The sequence below is a fragment of the Microtus ochrogaster genome (genome assembly GCF_000317375.1).
Source record: "Microtus ochrogaster isolate Prairie Vole_2 chromosome 14 unlocalized genomic scaffold, MicOch1.0 chr14_random_1, whole genome shotgun sequence".
Classification (NCBI taxonomy): Eukaryota; Metazoa; Chordata; class Mammalia; order Rodentia; family Cricetidae; genus Microtus; species Microtus ochrogaster.
In genome coordinates, this window is record NW_004949096.1 from 34,448,923 (window position 1) to 34,464,434 (window position 15,512).

The following is a 15,512-nucleotide window of genomic DNA, read 5'->3' on the forward strand; positions in this document are numbered from 1 at the left end:
AGGCACAAACACCAAAGCCAAACCCAGACCCTAAAAAAAAAAAAAAAAAAAAAAAAAAAAAAAGGGGTTACAGATCTAAACAGAATTCTCAACAAAAGAATCTCAAATGGCCGAAAAACACTTAAGGGATTGCTCAACATCCTTAGCCATCTGGGAAATGCAAATCAAAGTGACACTAAGATACCATCTTACACCTGTCAGAATGGCTAAGATCAAAAACAGCAATGACAGCTTATGTTGGAGAGGATGCAGAGAAAGGGGAGCATTCCTCCACTGCTGATGGGAGTGAAAACTTGTACAGCCACTCTGGAAATCAGTATGGCAGTTTATCAGAAAATTGGGAATCAACCTACCTCAACCTCCCCGAGCTAGCAAACAATTTATTTTATACATGCAACTTCTCCAATAACCAGATATTCATTTGCAGTTCGCTCACAGTCAGAGTCGGTGCTAGGATTTCAGGACTTGATTCTGCAACTATCTAGGATAACATTGAGACCAAGGTGGTTACCGCACTTGGAAACCTTCGTTTCTCCTGGTAGGAGAGGGAGGAGTGTCCCAGCTTGAAGATGTGAACACAGTAAGAAACAGCTCCCTTCGTCGTCTAAGGTGCCACCTCTGTTCAGGGACTGGACAGATGGGCATCTGTTTATAAAGCTAAGTGACACAGCATTCAGATGCTCCTCGGCATTCTCTACAACAGGCTTGATGCTCATATAACAAGCTGGAGCCAAAGCTCCAGAGGGCAACTGTGACGCCCGGATCACCTAGAACTGCTTCCCTCCTGGAGTGGTCTACGAATCTACTAGATTCTTGGGCTTAATTGTTATGAGTAAAAACAGATGCCTCCTCTGTTCCTGATACCTGGCCCCTCCTCTTCCCCTCCCCCCTTGCCTTCTGAGGTACAGCTGTTGAGGGGCATGAGCTGTTCTACTGACACTTAATGGTTGCTTTCACAGCACAGCACAGCACAGCACAGCACAGCACAGCACAGGGATCCATCACCCATTCAGCATTGCTGTGTGTTCTTAGAGGGTGTGGCTTCATAGGACACGAGAGTGATTCTGTGACCATGGGAGGTGACATTTTTCAAAAGTAAAATTGACTGAAGCATGTGGAACCCTTTCAAGTTAATACTTTCAAGTTTGTTTGTTTTTGAAACAGGATTTCTCGTGTAGCTTTGGAGCCTCTTCTGGAACTTGCTCTGTAGCCCAAGCTGGCCTCGTCCTCTTGTCTCTGCCTCCCAAGTGCTAGGATTGAAGGCATATGCCACCACTGCCTGGCCTCAACCTCAAATTTTATGTTTTATTTTTGTTTGTATTTTTTCATTTTTAAAAAAATGTTTCAGGCCGGGCGGTGGTGGCGCACGCCTTTAATCCCAGCACTTGGGAGGCAGAGGCAGGCGGATCTCTGTGAGTTTGAGACCAGCCTGGTCTACAAGAGCTAGTTCTAGGACAGGCTCCAAAACCACAGAGAAACCCTGTCTCGAAAAACAAAAAAATAAAAAAATGTTTCATATTTTCCCCACTTCCATTTCCTCCCCTCAAACCTTCCCACTTTGCTCTCTTTCAAATTCATGGCCTCTTTTTCCAATAATTGTTATTATATGTGGGGTAGGATGTGGGATGCCCTTCTGTGAATGTTTTATTATCACTGGTTAATAAAAAGCTGACTTGGCCAATAGCCAGGCAGAACAGAGCCAGGCAGGAAATCCAAGCAGAGACACAGGGAAAAAGAAGGCAGAGTCAGGGGGATGTAAGATGTGAGGTAAGGGAGCTGGAAAGATGGCTCAGAGGTTAAGAGCACTGACTGCTCTTCCAGAGGTCCTGAGTTCAATTCCCAGTAACCACATGGTGGCTCACAACCATCTGTAATAAGATCTGGTGCCCTCTTCTGGCCTGCAGCAGACATGCAGACAGAATACTGTATACATAATTGAATAAATAAATCTTTAAAAAAAAAAAGATGTGAGGTAACAAGCCATGAGCCTTGTGGCAAAATAACAGAAATGGGTTAATTTAATTAATAATAAGCCTGAGCTAATAGGCCAAATAGTCTGTAATTAATATTAAGCCTCAGAGTGATTATTCAGGATCTGACAGGTGGGAGAGAAACCTCCAGTTGTGTTTATGACTCCTAAATACATAAATACCACCTGCTAGGATTGGACCTTTGGCTTCTAACCTCAAGTTTTAAAAAGCAATGCTGTTAAGTACAGTTTCCAAAGCCATTTTCTTTCCTTTCATGATATACAGTCCACAGCTTATATTGTACGTGTGTATGAAGGAAGCAGTGGGACCCCTCTTCAGGACACGGACACCTGTGTCGATTCCTTTTCTGTTGCTGGGTTAAAACACCGTAGCCAAAAGCAGCTTCCAGAAGGGTTTATTTTGGCTTATGGTTCTAGAGAGTCCGTAATGACCGATTACCCTTTACCTGCACAGGAAGCAGAGGAGCAGCAGGAAGTGGGCAAGGTAATCAATTCCCAAGGCCTGCCCCCAGTGATGGACTTCCTTCATCAGAGTTCCATTAAAATTTTAGAATTTCTCCAAATAGCATCACAACTGGAGACATCCATTACATGAGCCTCTGTGGAAACATTTCTCTGTCAGGCCATGACACATGTCAACTTCTTTTTCCTTTCAGAATGACTGCCAACAACCCCTGTACCATTACTTCAATTGGTGCAGTTTTGAGGAGGGTATCTGCTAATATTTTGTGTTGGTGAACCTCCTCCCCTTGGGCTGTTTGACACCCATATCCTAGAATAAATTCTGTTCGGCGGAACTGCCTGTGGACACAGCACATTGGCAGCACAGTGTGGGTGACTCACATGACCTGGCTGCCAACGAACAAAGCATGTTTGTGTCTCCCCATCTGCATTTCACCAGTGGCTTCTCTTTAGTTTTCTTGTTTTTCAACCACACTTGCTGTTAGGAATTACAGATTTAATAATAAAGGGAACCCTGCTGGCTGCCTCTTTCCTCTGTCTCACCACTCAGTTAAGTGGTCAATAGTGGCTCCTTCTCTTACCTCTTCTCTTAAACAAAACAGCAAGTCCAGATGGAAGTATTTTGATTTTAAACTGGAGTTAAAAGTAAAGACCCAATTTTATCATAATTAACCTTAAACACCCTCTGGACTCTACCTTGGCAGTGTTGAGGTGATAGGGAGTGAGCATTGCTGTTGGATACATGGAGCTAAGAGACTAAATGTCTGTCTTCAGGACCCTGCAAAACCTTTGCAGAGCCGAGGACTAACCATGTTGGAAAGTACATAACCCCAGATGAGCATGAACTGCAAGCATGGTACAAACTCAGTCAAGAAATTATTTCCAGCTGAGCCCCTCATGGCCTCAAGGATGATGTAAAATGTAATTAGAGCCTTCAGAATGAGGTAAAGTTTTGACATAGAGAGAGAGGGCAAGAAGCCATTTCTGTGTGTGACGAATGAGTATATCCAAAAGCAAAGACTGTTAGAGCAACTACAGATGGAGTAGTTTGGCTTGAAGGAAGAGGTCCTGTTGGGATCAAGCATGGACTATGTTAAACACTGGGAAAATGGCTGTGGGCTGAGCAGAAACGGACAGGAGCGGGGCGTTGGGGAGCTTAGCTTGTCTGTTGACTCAGATAGGATGGAGTGACCAAGACAAAGGGGTAACGCAGCAGAGCTGAGGAATACATCTTTTGCGCTCACTCTCTTCCTTCCCATGTCTTGCTGATTTTTCTCCCATCCTTTGGTAAGACAGCAAGGAACCCACCAGTGTGATCCCTACTGGTCAGCCTGTGGGGGCCGAGAGGAACTAAGGACAGAAGCAGCAGTCATAAGGAGTGTCCTTGCAAGAGTGGCAGTAGCCTACAGGGACACTGGGAGGCCGTGCAGAGAGGACGTTTCTCATGCGCTCAGAGGGCAAAGCCAGAGGATCCGGAGAAGTAAATCTCAGTCTCGTTTCAGAGCCCAGAAAACAGAGCCCAGCAGGGGGAGCGAATTAGGCAGAGCTGGTTGTTGCAGCTGATGGACTGTCACCTTCTCATCCATCTCTGCCACTCTTCTTGTGGCCAGAGGGCATCCATAAATTTCCCTGTCTTGGCCGAGACCCACCACACTGTCTTCCCCACTGTGCAGCATGTTCATGGCCTCAGTTGTCACTCTGGGGGTGAGCCAAACATGGTGCAGCCATTGCAGGTGGATAGGGTGTGTCGCTGCAGTTAGCAGTCATCGAGGGCTTTGCAGAATCAGCACTGTTTCAAGAGGATAATAAATTCACCCATGATGGATCCCGGAGATCCATCCAGCACTGTTGACATGCAGTAGTTTCTGTAGGCTACCATGTGCATATATGTGTATGTGTGTGTGATGCCCTTAGTACCAGCTATACATAGGCTATTGTGTTTTCATTTCCTTCAATGCTGAACAATCTCCTGTCTAGCAAATTTTCTAAGAATTTGAGTTTTAATAGCCATAGTATTTTTAAGTGGGTGTAGTATTTATTTTTTCAAAAAGTTATGTTATTAGCCATTTTGGTTGTTTATGTTTTGGCTATGATAAATGATACTATAACATATAGCTATATATTAAATGTAAATAAAATGATATACATATCTAAGTAGTTGTGCTTGTCTGTTTCTCTAGAAACAGACACTGACAGTGAAGATGTTAGGTAGTTGGGTAGGTAGGCATGCTGGCTCAAACCTGTAATTCAAGCCCTGGACTTACTGGGAAGGCTGAGGCAGGAGAATCTGGAGTCAGCTAGCCTGGGCTACATCACTCAAACACACACACACACACACACACACACACACACACACACACACACACACGTGTTTCTTGGTACTGTGTAGTCCTACAACCCTTTCTTACGTCTTTCCCCGTGTCCTTCCTTCCCCAGAGCTCACCTTCAAGCTCTACCAGCGGGCCAAACACGTGTACAGCGAGGCGGCACGTGTGCTGCAGTTTAAGCAGGTGTGTGAGGAAGCGCCTGCCAATGCTGTCCAGCTGCTGGGCGAGCTGATGAACCAGAGCCACAGAAGCTGCCGGGACATGTACGAGTGCAGCTGCCCCGAGCTGGACCAGCTGGTGGATATCTGCCGGTGAGGGCCAAGCCATGGCTTCAGGGAATGCAGTTTCAACTAACCAAAAGCCATATTCTCATAATTTAGGCGAATCCTTCCTATATGACAGACTCCATTCACCATGATGTAGAGCCCTATCTTCTTCTGAACATCTGCCGGGTGGTTTGAGACCTGCTTTATGGGGCTCAGCAGTCAGTCTCCAGCCAGTTCCATTACTAGGTGACTAGACCTCACAGGAAGGCAGCTTTTCTCTGACATGGGCATTTTATGTATTTCGCAAACCCCTAGGAACCTAATGGAGTTAGTTCTGTCCAGAAGAGAGAGTCAGAAAAAAGGTCTTGAGAGTTCCACTGAAGGAGTGTGGGCTGGAAGAATCACTTGGAAAGCCCCATCTCCTGGGCTGCCATATTTATTTTGGGCAGTTAGTGGAAACAAAGACCAAAGAAAGGCCAGTTTATAAACTTGGCTGTGACCCAGGTGTGAAGAGAGAGTCTCTTTCACAGAACCTCCAGACCTGCTGCTGTCATTGTGCAAGAATGGGGATAATAGAGTGCCCTTTTCAGGGAGGTCCCACACTGACCTGGCCAACTGAAAGGGAAATTGGAGGGGAATCAGGTGACTTGCGTTAGCCGTCTCTGACAAGATGACACAGCCCTGCACGCAACTCGCAATGGAAATGAAATTAGTCACTTGGCGCCTGTGGCTTGCGCGGCTCATGCCACACCCAGCCAGAGAGTTGGAGCCAAACAGCCCCAGTGGGTCACAGATGGCATGCAGAACCTGCCTGTCCCCTCCAGAAGCCGGCACACAGCACGGCTGAGGCACTTCCTGTCGTCGTCAGCCTTTGCTCACTAATTGCCAAGGTCCTTTCCAGAGCTCATTTTACTTTAAATGCTCTTTAAAAAAAAAAAAAAAAGTATTCGGAGCCCAGTAAGTAGAAGAGACAAATGATGTTCAGTTGTGGATATAAGAGGAAGTGGAATGATTTAAGCAGAAACCAGGAAGAAGTATCTTGGCTTGGAAGCCGGTGGGAAGGTTGAATCCTCCCAGAAACAATATGGAGGAGATCTGCCAGCCTCCTGGAATTCTGCAGTGTGCTCTCTTTTCCTAGGATGGTCACCAGCACTGGCTTATATTTCTGTGGGCAGAGGGATCAGTGATAATTGGAAAATACCTTGGTTGCTAGTGATCAATGTCGTGGACAGAGCTGCAAGGGGTAGTGACCGCCGGGGTAGCCTTTATATGCAGTGATTGGAGAAGACTCCATAAGAGAGCAACGCTTGGCTAGAGACCCGAAGGATCAACAGGAAGGCAGGCTGTTGTGTATCAGACACAGCAGGAAAGGAAGGAGGGAGCAACAGTGAAGTCAAAGAGGTCATGAACATGCCACACACACTGCATGGACCCCGTTAGCTGTGGGAAGGAGCTACACTGCATGGACCCTGTTAGCTGTGGGAAGGATTCTGGCTTCCAGAAGAGAAGGGAGCAACATGTGATAAGTGATTCAGTGCCAGGTTTTGTGAAGGAAGGTTCTAGACCATTGGCGTGTGGGAGGAAGAGAGGAATCAAGAGGACTTCTGGGTTTTTTTGAGTGAGAAAATGCTTATTTTTTCTAAAATTAGTTTTTGTTTTCTTTTAAGGGGGGGACAGCTGTTTTTTACAACTCTAAATCAGAATTACCTCATAGTGCCATGGGCATTAGCGCAAGAAAGACAGAAGAAGCAATGGGTCTAGAAAGTTGAGCAGCTTCCCACAGAAAGTTGGTGGGAGAGTCTGGCTCTCATGCCTGCTGCCCTCCCTGAGGATTGTGCTGAGATGGATTACACCCAGCCCTGGGCCATGTTCATGCTTTCTTTCCTTTGTCTGAAGCTCTCTAGTGAGAAGCCTTGTTGTCAAGGCCTCTAGCATTTTAACGTGGAGCACAGCCTGGTGTGGCAGGGTGGGGCGTGTGTTAGGAGGTGGGTGGGACAGGGTGGGGCAGAGTGGGAGTGTGTTAGGAGGTGGGTGGAGCAGGCTGGGGCGTGTGTCAGGAGTGGGTTAGCCTGGTGGGGGGCAGGGTGGGGCATGTGTCAGGAGTGGGTTAGCCTGGTGGGGCAGGGTTGGGCGTGTGTTAGGAGGCAGGTTGGACAGTGGGAAGCTGAGCTCTGCTTCTCATTCACAGTGCTGACCTTGAATGGTCATGTGCTGTCCAGTGACCATCTCTGCAGGAATCCTGTGTGATTCTAGGGAGAGATTTTAAGAGTACGTCTTACATGACTTTGGAAATATAACTTATTTAATTATAAATTTTTTTAGAAAACTCTTTAAAAATATTTAGAGAGAGAGAGAGAGAGAGAGAGAGAGAGAGAGAGAGAGAGAGAGAGTAGCTGTATGCGATACATGAGTTTAATTGCCCACAGAGACCAGAAGAGGGTGTCAAGTCTCCTGGAGCTGGAGTTACAGGCAGTTATGAGCACAGATGCTGGGACCTGAACCTGGGTCCTCTGGAGAACAGCAAACTGTCTTAACAGCTGGGCATCCCTTCACCCACTAGAGAGTTCTTACTGGTGGTGAGATGTTTCTGACTAGACTCTACATCTGGCGCATTAGTTTTCTGGGCAAAATATTTAGCTAAAATATTTAGCTGTCCAGATTAAGGAACTTTGCCCTCCTTTACATGGTGGTGCTCAGGTTTGGATTCAGGACCTCCTTTACTTTGCCATACACTGCCCCCATCCCAGGGTTGTTTTTGTTTATAAAGCCTATTGCAATAATCCAAGTTCTTTTTCCTTGCATTGTTTCTTTTTGAGATGGGGTAAGAGCTGGCCTTAAATTCGTGACTGTTCTCTCAGCCTTCCAGGTGCTGGGATTATGGTTATATATCTCCAGGTCTGGGCTCAGATGAATTTTGGTTTATTCCATGATCATATCCTTCTGTTTCCCAGACTGAGACGTTATCTTCCAGAATAATGAGAATGTTGGCCCAGGTAGTTGGGTCCATAGGCCCCTTATGTAATGACTATTTTCTCTGCTATTATGTAACCGTATGTCATGTCCTGCAAATGTCCTAGTAGTGCCACACTCTCATGTCAGGACCCTGGCACCATAGTCACAGGGGAGCAGGTCCCATTGCTAGTGCCACCTTCCTTACCCAAAGTCATCCTGAACCTCACCCAGAAGCCAAGGTGCTGTCTTTATATGGTGTTTGGGAAGTGCTAATACAGGAAGGGGGCTGGAGACTGCCAGAGATATTAGGAGTAAGGGAGGTAAAGGATGGAAAAAACCAAACCAAACCCGGGGGAGGTAGGGAGCAGAAGAGCGTGATCATGAAGCCCAGGAGCCTGGGAGGCTGGGAGCAAAGATATCACCAGGAGACCTGGCCGCCTGTTGCTGGTCCTTGGGAGACAAGATGACAGAAGAGGGAACAGAAATGGGCTTGGGGAGTATTGCCACCCTCACCCTTGACTACCTTGTAGCACTTTAAAAAGTTGTCTATGTTTAGGAAAAGTTTTTGAAAATTATTTTCATGAAAAGTTGAGTGAGGGAATCCCACAGACCCCCACCCAGTGGAGGTTTATGTGACCTGAGACAGACTGCATTTCCAAGGTGGTGCTTAGTCGTCAGTCAGTAGGACACACCAGAAACAGGTCCATGATCCCAGGGGAACAGAGGGAAAAGACAGAGACAATACTAATGTTTGTTCTTCCTTTTCTTCTTCTTTCCTACTCATCAAGAGAAAAATCAGTTTGGAGCACAAAGGAAGGACCAAGAGCTGAGCGTGAGGCTGGGGCATGAAAACTCATGGGAGCTTAAGGCCAGCTGTAGCTACATACGAGCTCTGGTCCAGCCAGGAGCTGCAGGAGGAGACCCTGTCAAAACAGAAAAGAGAAAATACCAGAAGGAAATTACACTTATGTAGTTAGGTTGTTTTTTTTTTAAATTAAATTAATGTTAGAATTTTAATTAGATGAGATGAAATAATGAAGGAAGAAGGCAATCTTTGCCCAATTATAAAATGTCTATATTAAATGAATGAACCATAAATTTAAATTTAAAGTAGAATTTCCTGAGGAACACAGAACAGTTTTGAAGCCAAGTTGGTTACATGTGGGGCAGCTCATTTGTTACAATTCCTTAGCTTTACTTAAGGAAAAAAAGACTAATGCTTTTTGTTTCTTTTTGGTCACTTGTTGAAATTAGAGCAGATTCCTCCGTGTATTATTGCTGCTATTGCCCAAGCTATTGAAGAAGACAAATGGCAGGTTTTGGAATGAGAAGGGATGCAGACATGCCTTAGCTTGACTCTCCTCAGGAGTCTTTTCTCAGCCCGGATCCCACAGCTGGGCTGCTCAGCCTCCTGAGCCCCTCTTCACCAAGTCAAAGTCACGTGTGGTTTCTCACTGAGCCATGGGCTGACCTGCATGCTCTGCCATGGAGGAGAGAGAGTACCACTCTACCTGTCATGGTGGACTCACATCTCCTTGGGCAAATGTCTTCAGTTCCAGGGTGTTGTGAGTTACCATTCTCCAAGGCAGGTGGCAGCCATTTTAGTCACTGAGCTGTGACAGTTTGCAAGGTCATTTTTGTTGGGCTTGTTTGTTTACACCCCTGCATGGAGGGTATGGGAAGGCCACAAGGCCTCACCTGCACATCCAGCCACATCCAACCCTGCCCTAAATTGTAGTTGACCTCGGGGAAGGGCTAGATTATAAAGGCCAGAAGTGTAGAGGAGGGCAGCTTTCCATGTGGCAAAGGGGAAGCCCCCATCCTTGCTGAGAAAGCTTTTCTAGGTGTTGCCTTTTGGGGAACACTAGAACACGTACACCTGGTAAGTAATCCCTTACCTGTGCTATACAACGAAGCTCAATAAACTAACTGAATGCCTACCACACCTGTTTGTTGTTGGGACCTTAGGAGGAGGGTGGATTCTTCTTAATTTCCCCCTGGGAAGGAACTGTAGGAACACTGGTATACTATATACTCTATTTGCTCAAACAAAAGCTCTGCTTCTCAGTGGCCTTTGGTGCCCCGCATTCTGAAACACATCTCTAGACATGTTTTCTCCTTCCTTCTTACTTCAGCAGCGTGGGAAGACTGCAACTCTTGACTCCAAAGCAATCTAAAGTCTTATCTGTAATAAATCGAGCTATAAAAACTTATGGAAATTATTCTGGAAGGTTCATTTTTCTGATATTCTTGCCTCCAGTTCCCAAAGAGAAGAAGCTGGGACTCTGCGGTGCAGACCCTGCACATTGCTTGTATTTATCCAGCGCAATATCTGTGTTTTAAAACGGAAGTCCAGCTTCATGCATTACAACCTACCAAAAAACTAGAGCTGTGCTTGTCCTGGGCAGAGATGGGTATGAACTGCCTCTATATCCCAGGTCCCTCAAACAATTCATGCCTATTTGCATAAAACATAAATGTTTAGTTATTTTGAAATGAATCAAAATGCAAGGCATGATTTGCTGTCTTCTCTCTTTCTAGTTTGCAGCAGTTGGGTCTCTCCGTTCCCTGCCACCCACTGCACTCTGTCTTACACCTTAGTCAAAGCTTTTTCATCAGCCAGGTTCACTGAAAGCAGGACATTGGGGTAGACTGTAACAGGCCGGGCAGTCAGTTATGGGTCTCCCCCCAATCCTTTGCTGTGCGCTGTTGTTGCTTTGACAGTCCTTTTTATACCTTCTCTACCATCTTCATCACAATGATATATGTGAGATTTTATGCATTCTCCCATTTATTCTCTGATATGTTACAGTGAAGAAGATACATTTTTAATTTTTCACTATTTTCTCAAGACTTCAAATGTGAGGTGTATTAAGTAGTATTTCCTTAATTAACACCTTTGTTGGTCTCCCAACTTTAGACCTTCCTTGTGGTTTCAGAGACGTGTGTGTGTGTGTGTGTGTGTGTGTGTGTGTGTGTATGCAGAGGGTACATCAAGGACCACTGGGAAACACTGAAGTTAAGACTTTCCTACCTCCATCCCCATGTGTGTTTTGTGTGTGTGTAGCTGGGCAAGGCAGACTGATGACTACTGATACAGCCACTTCTGGTTTGTGAACACAAATGCTGTTGACTATGGACAGAAGCCTATGTATTATAGCATTTATTTTTTTATTTTTTATTTAAGTTTTTCGTATGGCATATTTTGATCATATCAATCATTTATTTCCTTTCTCCCAACTCTTCACAGGCTTCCCATGTCCCTATCCACCCAATTCCTTATTTTTTCTTCTGTCTTAAAAAAAAAAATGAAAATCTTGACTCAGATGATTTTGCAGCCTGAGTTGATGTACTTTAGCCCATTCTCTTCTGCAGCAGGCAGGGTGGCCACAGAGCAGTTTGAACATTTAGAGGCAAATTAATTTGCCTAGAAGTCTCTCCCCTTAGCCTCAGCTCAGTGTGAACTGACACATGGTTTGGGAAAAAGGATCTCTTGCAGCTAGATCAGAAACAACACTGTTTCAAAATCATCTCTCTCTCTCTCTCTCTCTCTCTCTCTCTCTCTCTCTCTCTCTAATGTTTTGAGACAGGCTCTCACTATGTATTCCTGTCCTGAAGCAGGTTGGGCTCACACTTTCTGTAACCACCTATCCTCTGCCTCCCATGTGTGCACAAGCATTCTGTTCCATTGTTCAAATCAGAAGTGCATGAAAGTGTGCCTGAAAGGCCCAGGGAAGGCAGTTACAGAGCTGGTGGATTGTACTCATAGAGCACCAAGTGGCACACTGCCATCTAGACTGTGGTTGTTTAAGGATCTTTCTGAGATGCTTCAAGAAGTCTCCCACTTCTCCCAGCTTCTTCAGCTATAACAGTGTTTGATGCGGCCACTTAGGGCAAAGTTTCTCTTTTTAATCTCTAACTATAAATAAGCCTTTTCTAGCTTCTAGCGTCTCATGATTAAACCAACTTTTCAGCCTGGATGATAGGAATTTGGGCCTAATTCAGCTAGGAGGCTGCTATTTGAGGGCTGTCAGAAGATTGTAATCTTTTATGATTGGTGAGCACCTTTTTTTTCAAATTTAAGAAGAACATATTTGAATAAAACAGATGACGCAATCACCGGAGAGCATCACAGAGAGAAAAGTGAGTAGGTGACGTGTAGTAGTCCTGACTTCCTGGAGGAGGGGTAATCCTCTATTTATTCTATTAATGTTTTCCAGGAAGTAGAGGGGAATGGAAGACAGAATTGGGCAAAATTAATTATGAAGTTTTTGGAGCAAATTTCATTAGGAAAAATTAATTGGAAATATGTGTGGATGGATGGTGACTGCAGCGATTTCTGGCTAGGTGATCACTCAGAGTTGTTTCCCTCTCAGCTAGCTTTTCATCTGTTGACAAGGTTGGGTCCACTTGTTAGCTCAGTCCCAGAAAGTGCAGGGAAGATGGTATGACCTCTATGAGCACCGCCCACTTTGTGGGAAGGTTACATAATTTCCCATTGGTCATTAAGCCAATCGACCAACAACCAACCTAGAGTTTACTAACAGGTTCTGTGTTAATAAATTTATGCAGAACAAACCTAGGCTGTCAGTTCCGGGGGACCAGTCCCCTCCCTACTGTGGTGTTGGGTATTGAACCCAGATCTCATACATGTTAGGCAAGCCATCTACCACTGAGCTACATGCCCAGGCCTCAGCCCTACAGTCAGAACTCGCTGTGTGAAGTGGATAAACCTTCTGAGCACAAGTGACAGCTGGAGATGGCTCTGTCAGTACAATGCTCATGATTCAATCAGGGGGAGCTGGATTGGGAGTCTCAACACCCACATAAAAAGGCAGTTATAGGAACGAACCTGCTATCTTCACATTGTTGAAGTGGAGGCGGAAGTATCTCTGGGGCTTGCTGGTCAATGAGCTTTAGGTTCAGGGAGAGACTCTGTCTCTAAAAATAAAGTGGAGAACAATGGAGGGAGGTACCAGATGTTGACCTCTGGCCTCCACAGGTGCTTGTACATGTGCACACACCTCCCCTGTCTCAGCAACAAAACAGAATACAGCTGAAACAGTTATGAAGGATCCATACACTGGACATGCTGATTTACCCTCTTCTGAGGTGACTTTCTGATTCCTCATGGCACCTATGTCTACTGCCCACCTTCTTTTTGCGTCCGTCCCTTCATGATTAACTGGAGACTCGCTATATACGTTTTCAAGTGGCTACTGTATGATTATATAGGATCAAGCCTATAGTGGGCGGTTCCAGACCTGTACAGTAAGCACTGTTGATAGTTATTGTTAACCTTCAATACCGAGGAGTAGCTTCAGATATCCCTAAAGAGTTTCTCAGTCCTGAGAACTGAAAACAAACTGTAAATTATATTCAATTTAGATTTCTTGTGTGTATGTGAGTGCACATCTTTGTATGTGTACATGTGTGTAGGGGCCAAAGATTGACTTTATCTATAACTCTTCACCTTTAAAATTATATTTTCCCAGCTTATTTTTTGAGAGAGCCTCTCCCAAACATAGAGCTCATTCTTCTGCTAGGCTGGCTGGCTTCAGGCACCTGCTTGCCTGTACCTCTTCTAGCCAGTGCAGATATGAGCTATAGTACCCAACTTTTATATGTCTGCTTGAGTGGCAGACACTGCCTTCTGAACCATCTCCCCAGTCCCCAATATGTATTTCTTAAAGCTTGAAATCCCTGAACCACCCCATACAGTCTTCATAGAACTTGGGAAAGGGTGTGTTCTGTTACAAGTAAATTGTTCTTGTTGTTTCTAGGTGCTAATGGGTTTTTTGTTTTGTTTTTCTTCTCATTGTTTTAGGAAGTTTGGGGCCAGAGGTTCCCGACTTACAGGAGCAGGATGGGGAGGCTGCACGGTGTCCATAGTGCCCACCGACATGCTGCCCAGCTTTCTCACCAACGTCCATGCAGCTTACTACCAGAGGAGCAGCTCCCGCCTGGCCCTGGAGAAGCACAGCTTGTTCGCTACCAAACCTGGAGGCGGGGCTTTGGTTTTCCTGGAGGCCTAAACAATGTAAAACATCTCAGAGAAACTATTTGGGGCATTTAGGGGCTGGCGAGATTTCCCCGGGCCACCGCAAATCAGCCCCTTTTCTGTTTTGTTAGGAAGAACGGCTGCTATTATCAAGATGCATTTCCAGAGAAATGGTGAAAGCTATGCTTCATACTGACCACTTCTCTCTCTCAATGGATTTTCTTATGAATCAGAGCCCAGGGCATGCTTAGGCAGATCTTTAAGGTATGACTAATATTTATTGATTTGAAGATTTTAAAGATGAAGAGCAGAATGTACTCTTAATTGAACACCGCTACAATTAAATTGGTACAGCTGAACTTATGTGTTGTTCTTGAACGGTGGTCACTGCTGGCTTCCCTTAGCCCTCTTCCACATAGCTGAAGCCTTCTGACATGGCAGTGGATGATGACGATGACGACTGTGGTGACTGTGGCGTCTGTGGTGACCCTGAGGACCGTGATGTTGACGAGCCTCCAAATTCCTCCTTGAATTTAGCTTCCATACGCTGTGAACATAGTACATGGTTAAGGACATACAAATATTCTTAGACACACACAGTATACTTGAATGTGAGATTCCTATGAGTCTGAAGATGGTGACGATCACCTTGGGGGAGGGGCTAAAGGACAGATATCAGAAGAAAATTTGAGTTGGCTTTCTTCCCACTCGCATTACATTTCTCAAAGGCCTTTCCAATCCAAGAGGCTGACCATGCTGGCAGCCCCACCCATACCTCACAGCCCTCTTCTGGACGCCTGGCGAGGCTTGCTTGTGTCCCTGGTCCAGTGTAGGACAGATGTGCGGTATGTAGGTGCGGGTGAGTCTGCAAAAGCCGTGTGTGATCTGACATTGACGGTGGAGTGAGGACTTAGGACACTTATCAAGAGTGGGCAGAAGTGTCTGGTCATGTGGTGACATGTGAATGGCAGACTCCCAGAAGCCCTTTCTAAGTTACATTGGAGGATGCATAGACCAAAGTGGGTTTTGCTGACATAGTCCCGTGACAGAGACAGCAGTTGTATCATGGTTGAAATTACCACAATTTTTGTTTCAGATGATTAGGTTGGCCCATTAACCAGCATTTATTTACTGGGTTTCACCATCTGCCTGTTTCTAAAAGACCTAGGCAGGCTCTAGAACAAGTCACTAGGAAACCAAGATCCATCCTAAAACCAATTCCTGATGCATTTCCCTCTAAATACCTGAGCAACCTTGTATTAAATTTGTTGAAAGAATTTTGAGTTTTCTTAAGCACAGTAATCTAAGGACCAAATTTGTTTATAATGCTGCATTTTTTTAAGGCTTGTATTCCCCACAAATAATTTGTGGTTGGTTTAGAATTCTTTAAAAAATAAAACTTGAATCATGTGAGACTGCTGTTAGTCCATTTAATGATTTTCACCATGGATTCCTTATTCAGAGGATGAGAAAAATGTTCAGTAATTCTAAATAATCAGTGTGCACACCTCCAC

At 45.1% G+C, this 15,512-nt stretch overlaps 2 protein-coding genes across 5 annotated transcripts in view; one reads left to right on the forward strand and one right to left on the reverse strand.

Moving 5' to 3' along the window:
• Galk2 (galactokinase 2) overlaps positions 1–15,435 on the forward strand; it is a 130,726-nt gene extending 115,291 nt beyond the window's left edge. For 2 of the 4 annotated variants that reach the window (XM_026787752.1, XM_005364407.3), the window contains 2 exons: positions 4,889–5,090; positions 13,825–15,435. In XM_026787752.1, the coding sequence (XP_026643553.1) occupies positions 4,889–5,090; positions 13,825–14,032 (410 nt within the window). In that variant the 3' untranslated portion in view covers positions 14,033–15,435. The remainder of the gene's footprint in view (positions 1–4,888; positions 5,091–13,824) is intronic. The other 2 variants (XM_005364408.3, XM_026787751.1) reach the window with 2 other exon arrangements.
• Fam227b (family with sequence similarity 227 member B) overlaps positions 14,255–15,512 on the reverse strand; it is a 151,739-nt gene continuing 150,481 nt past the window's right edge. Inside the window, exon 17 of the mRNA XM_013352645.1 lies at positions 14,255–14,545. Coding sequence (XP_013208099.1) covers positions 14,399–14,545 — 147 coding nt within the window. The 3' untranslated portion in view covers positions 14,255–14,398. The remainder of the gene's footprint in view (positions 14,546–15,512) is intronic.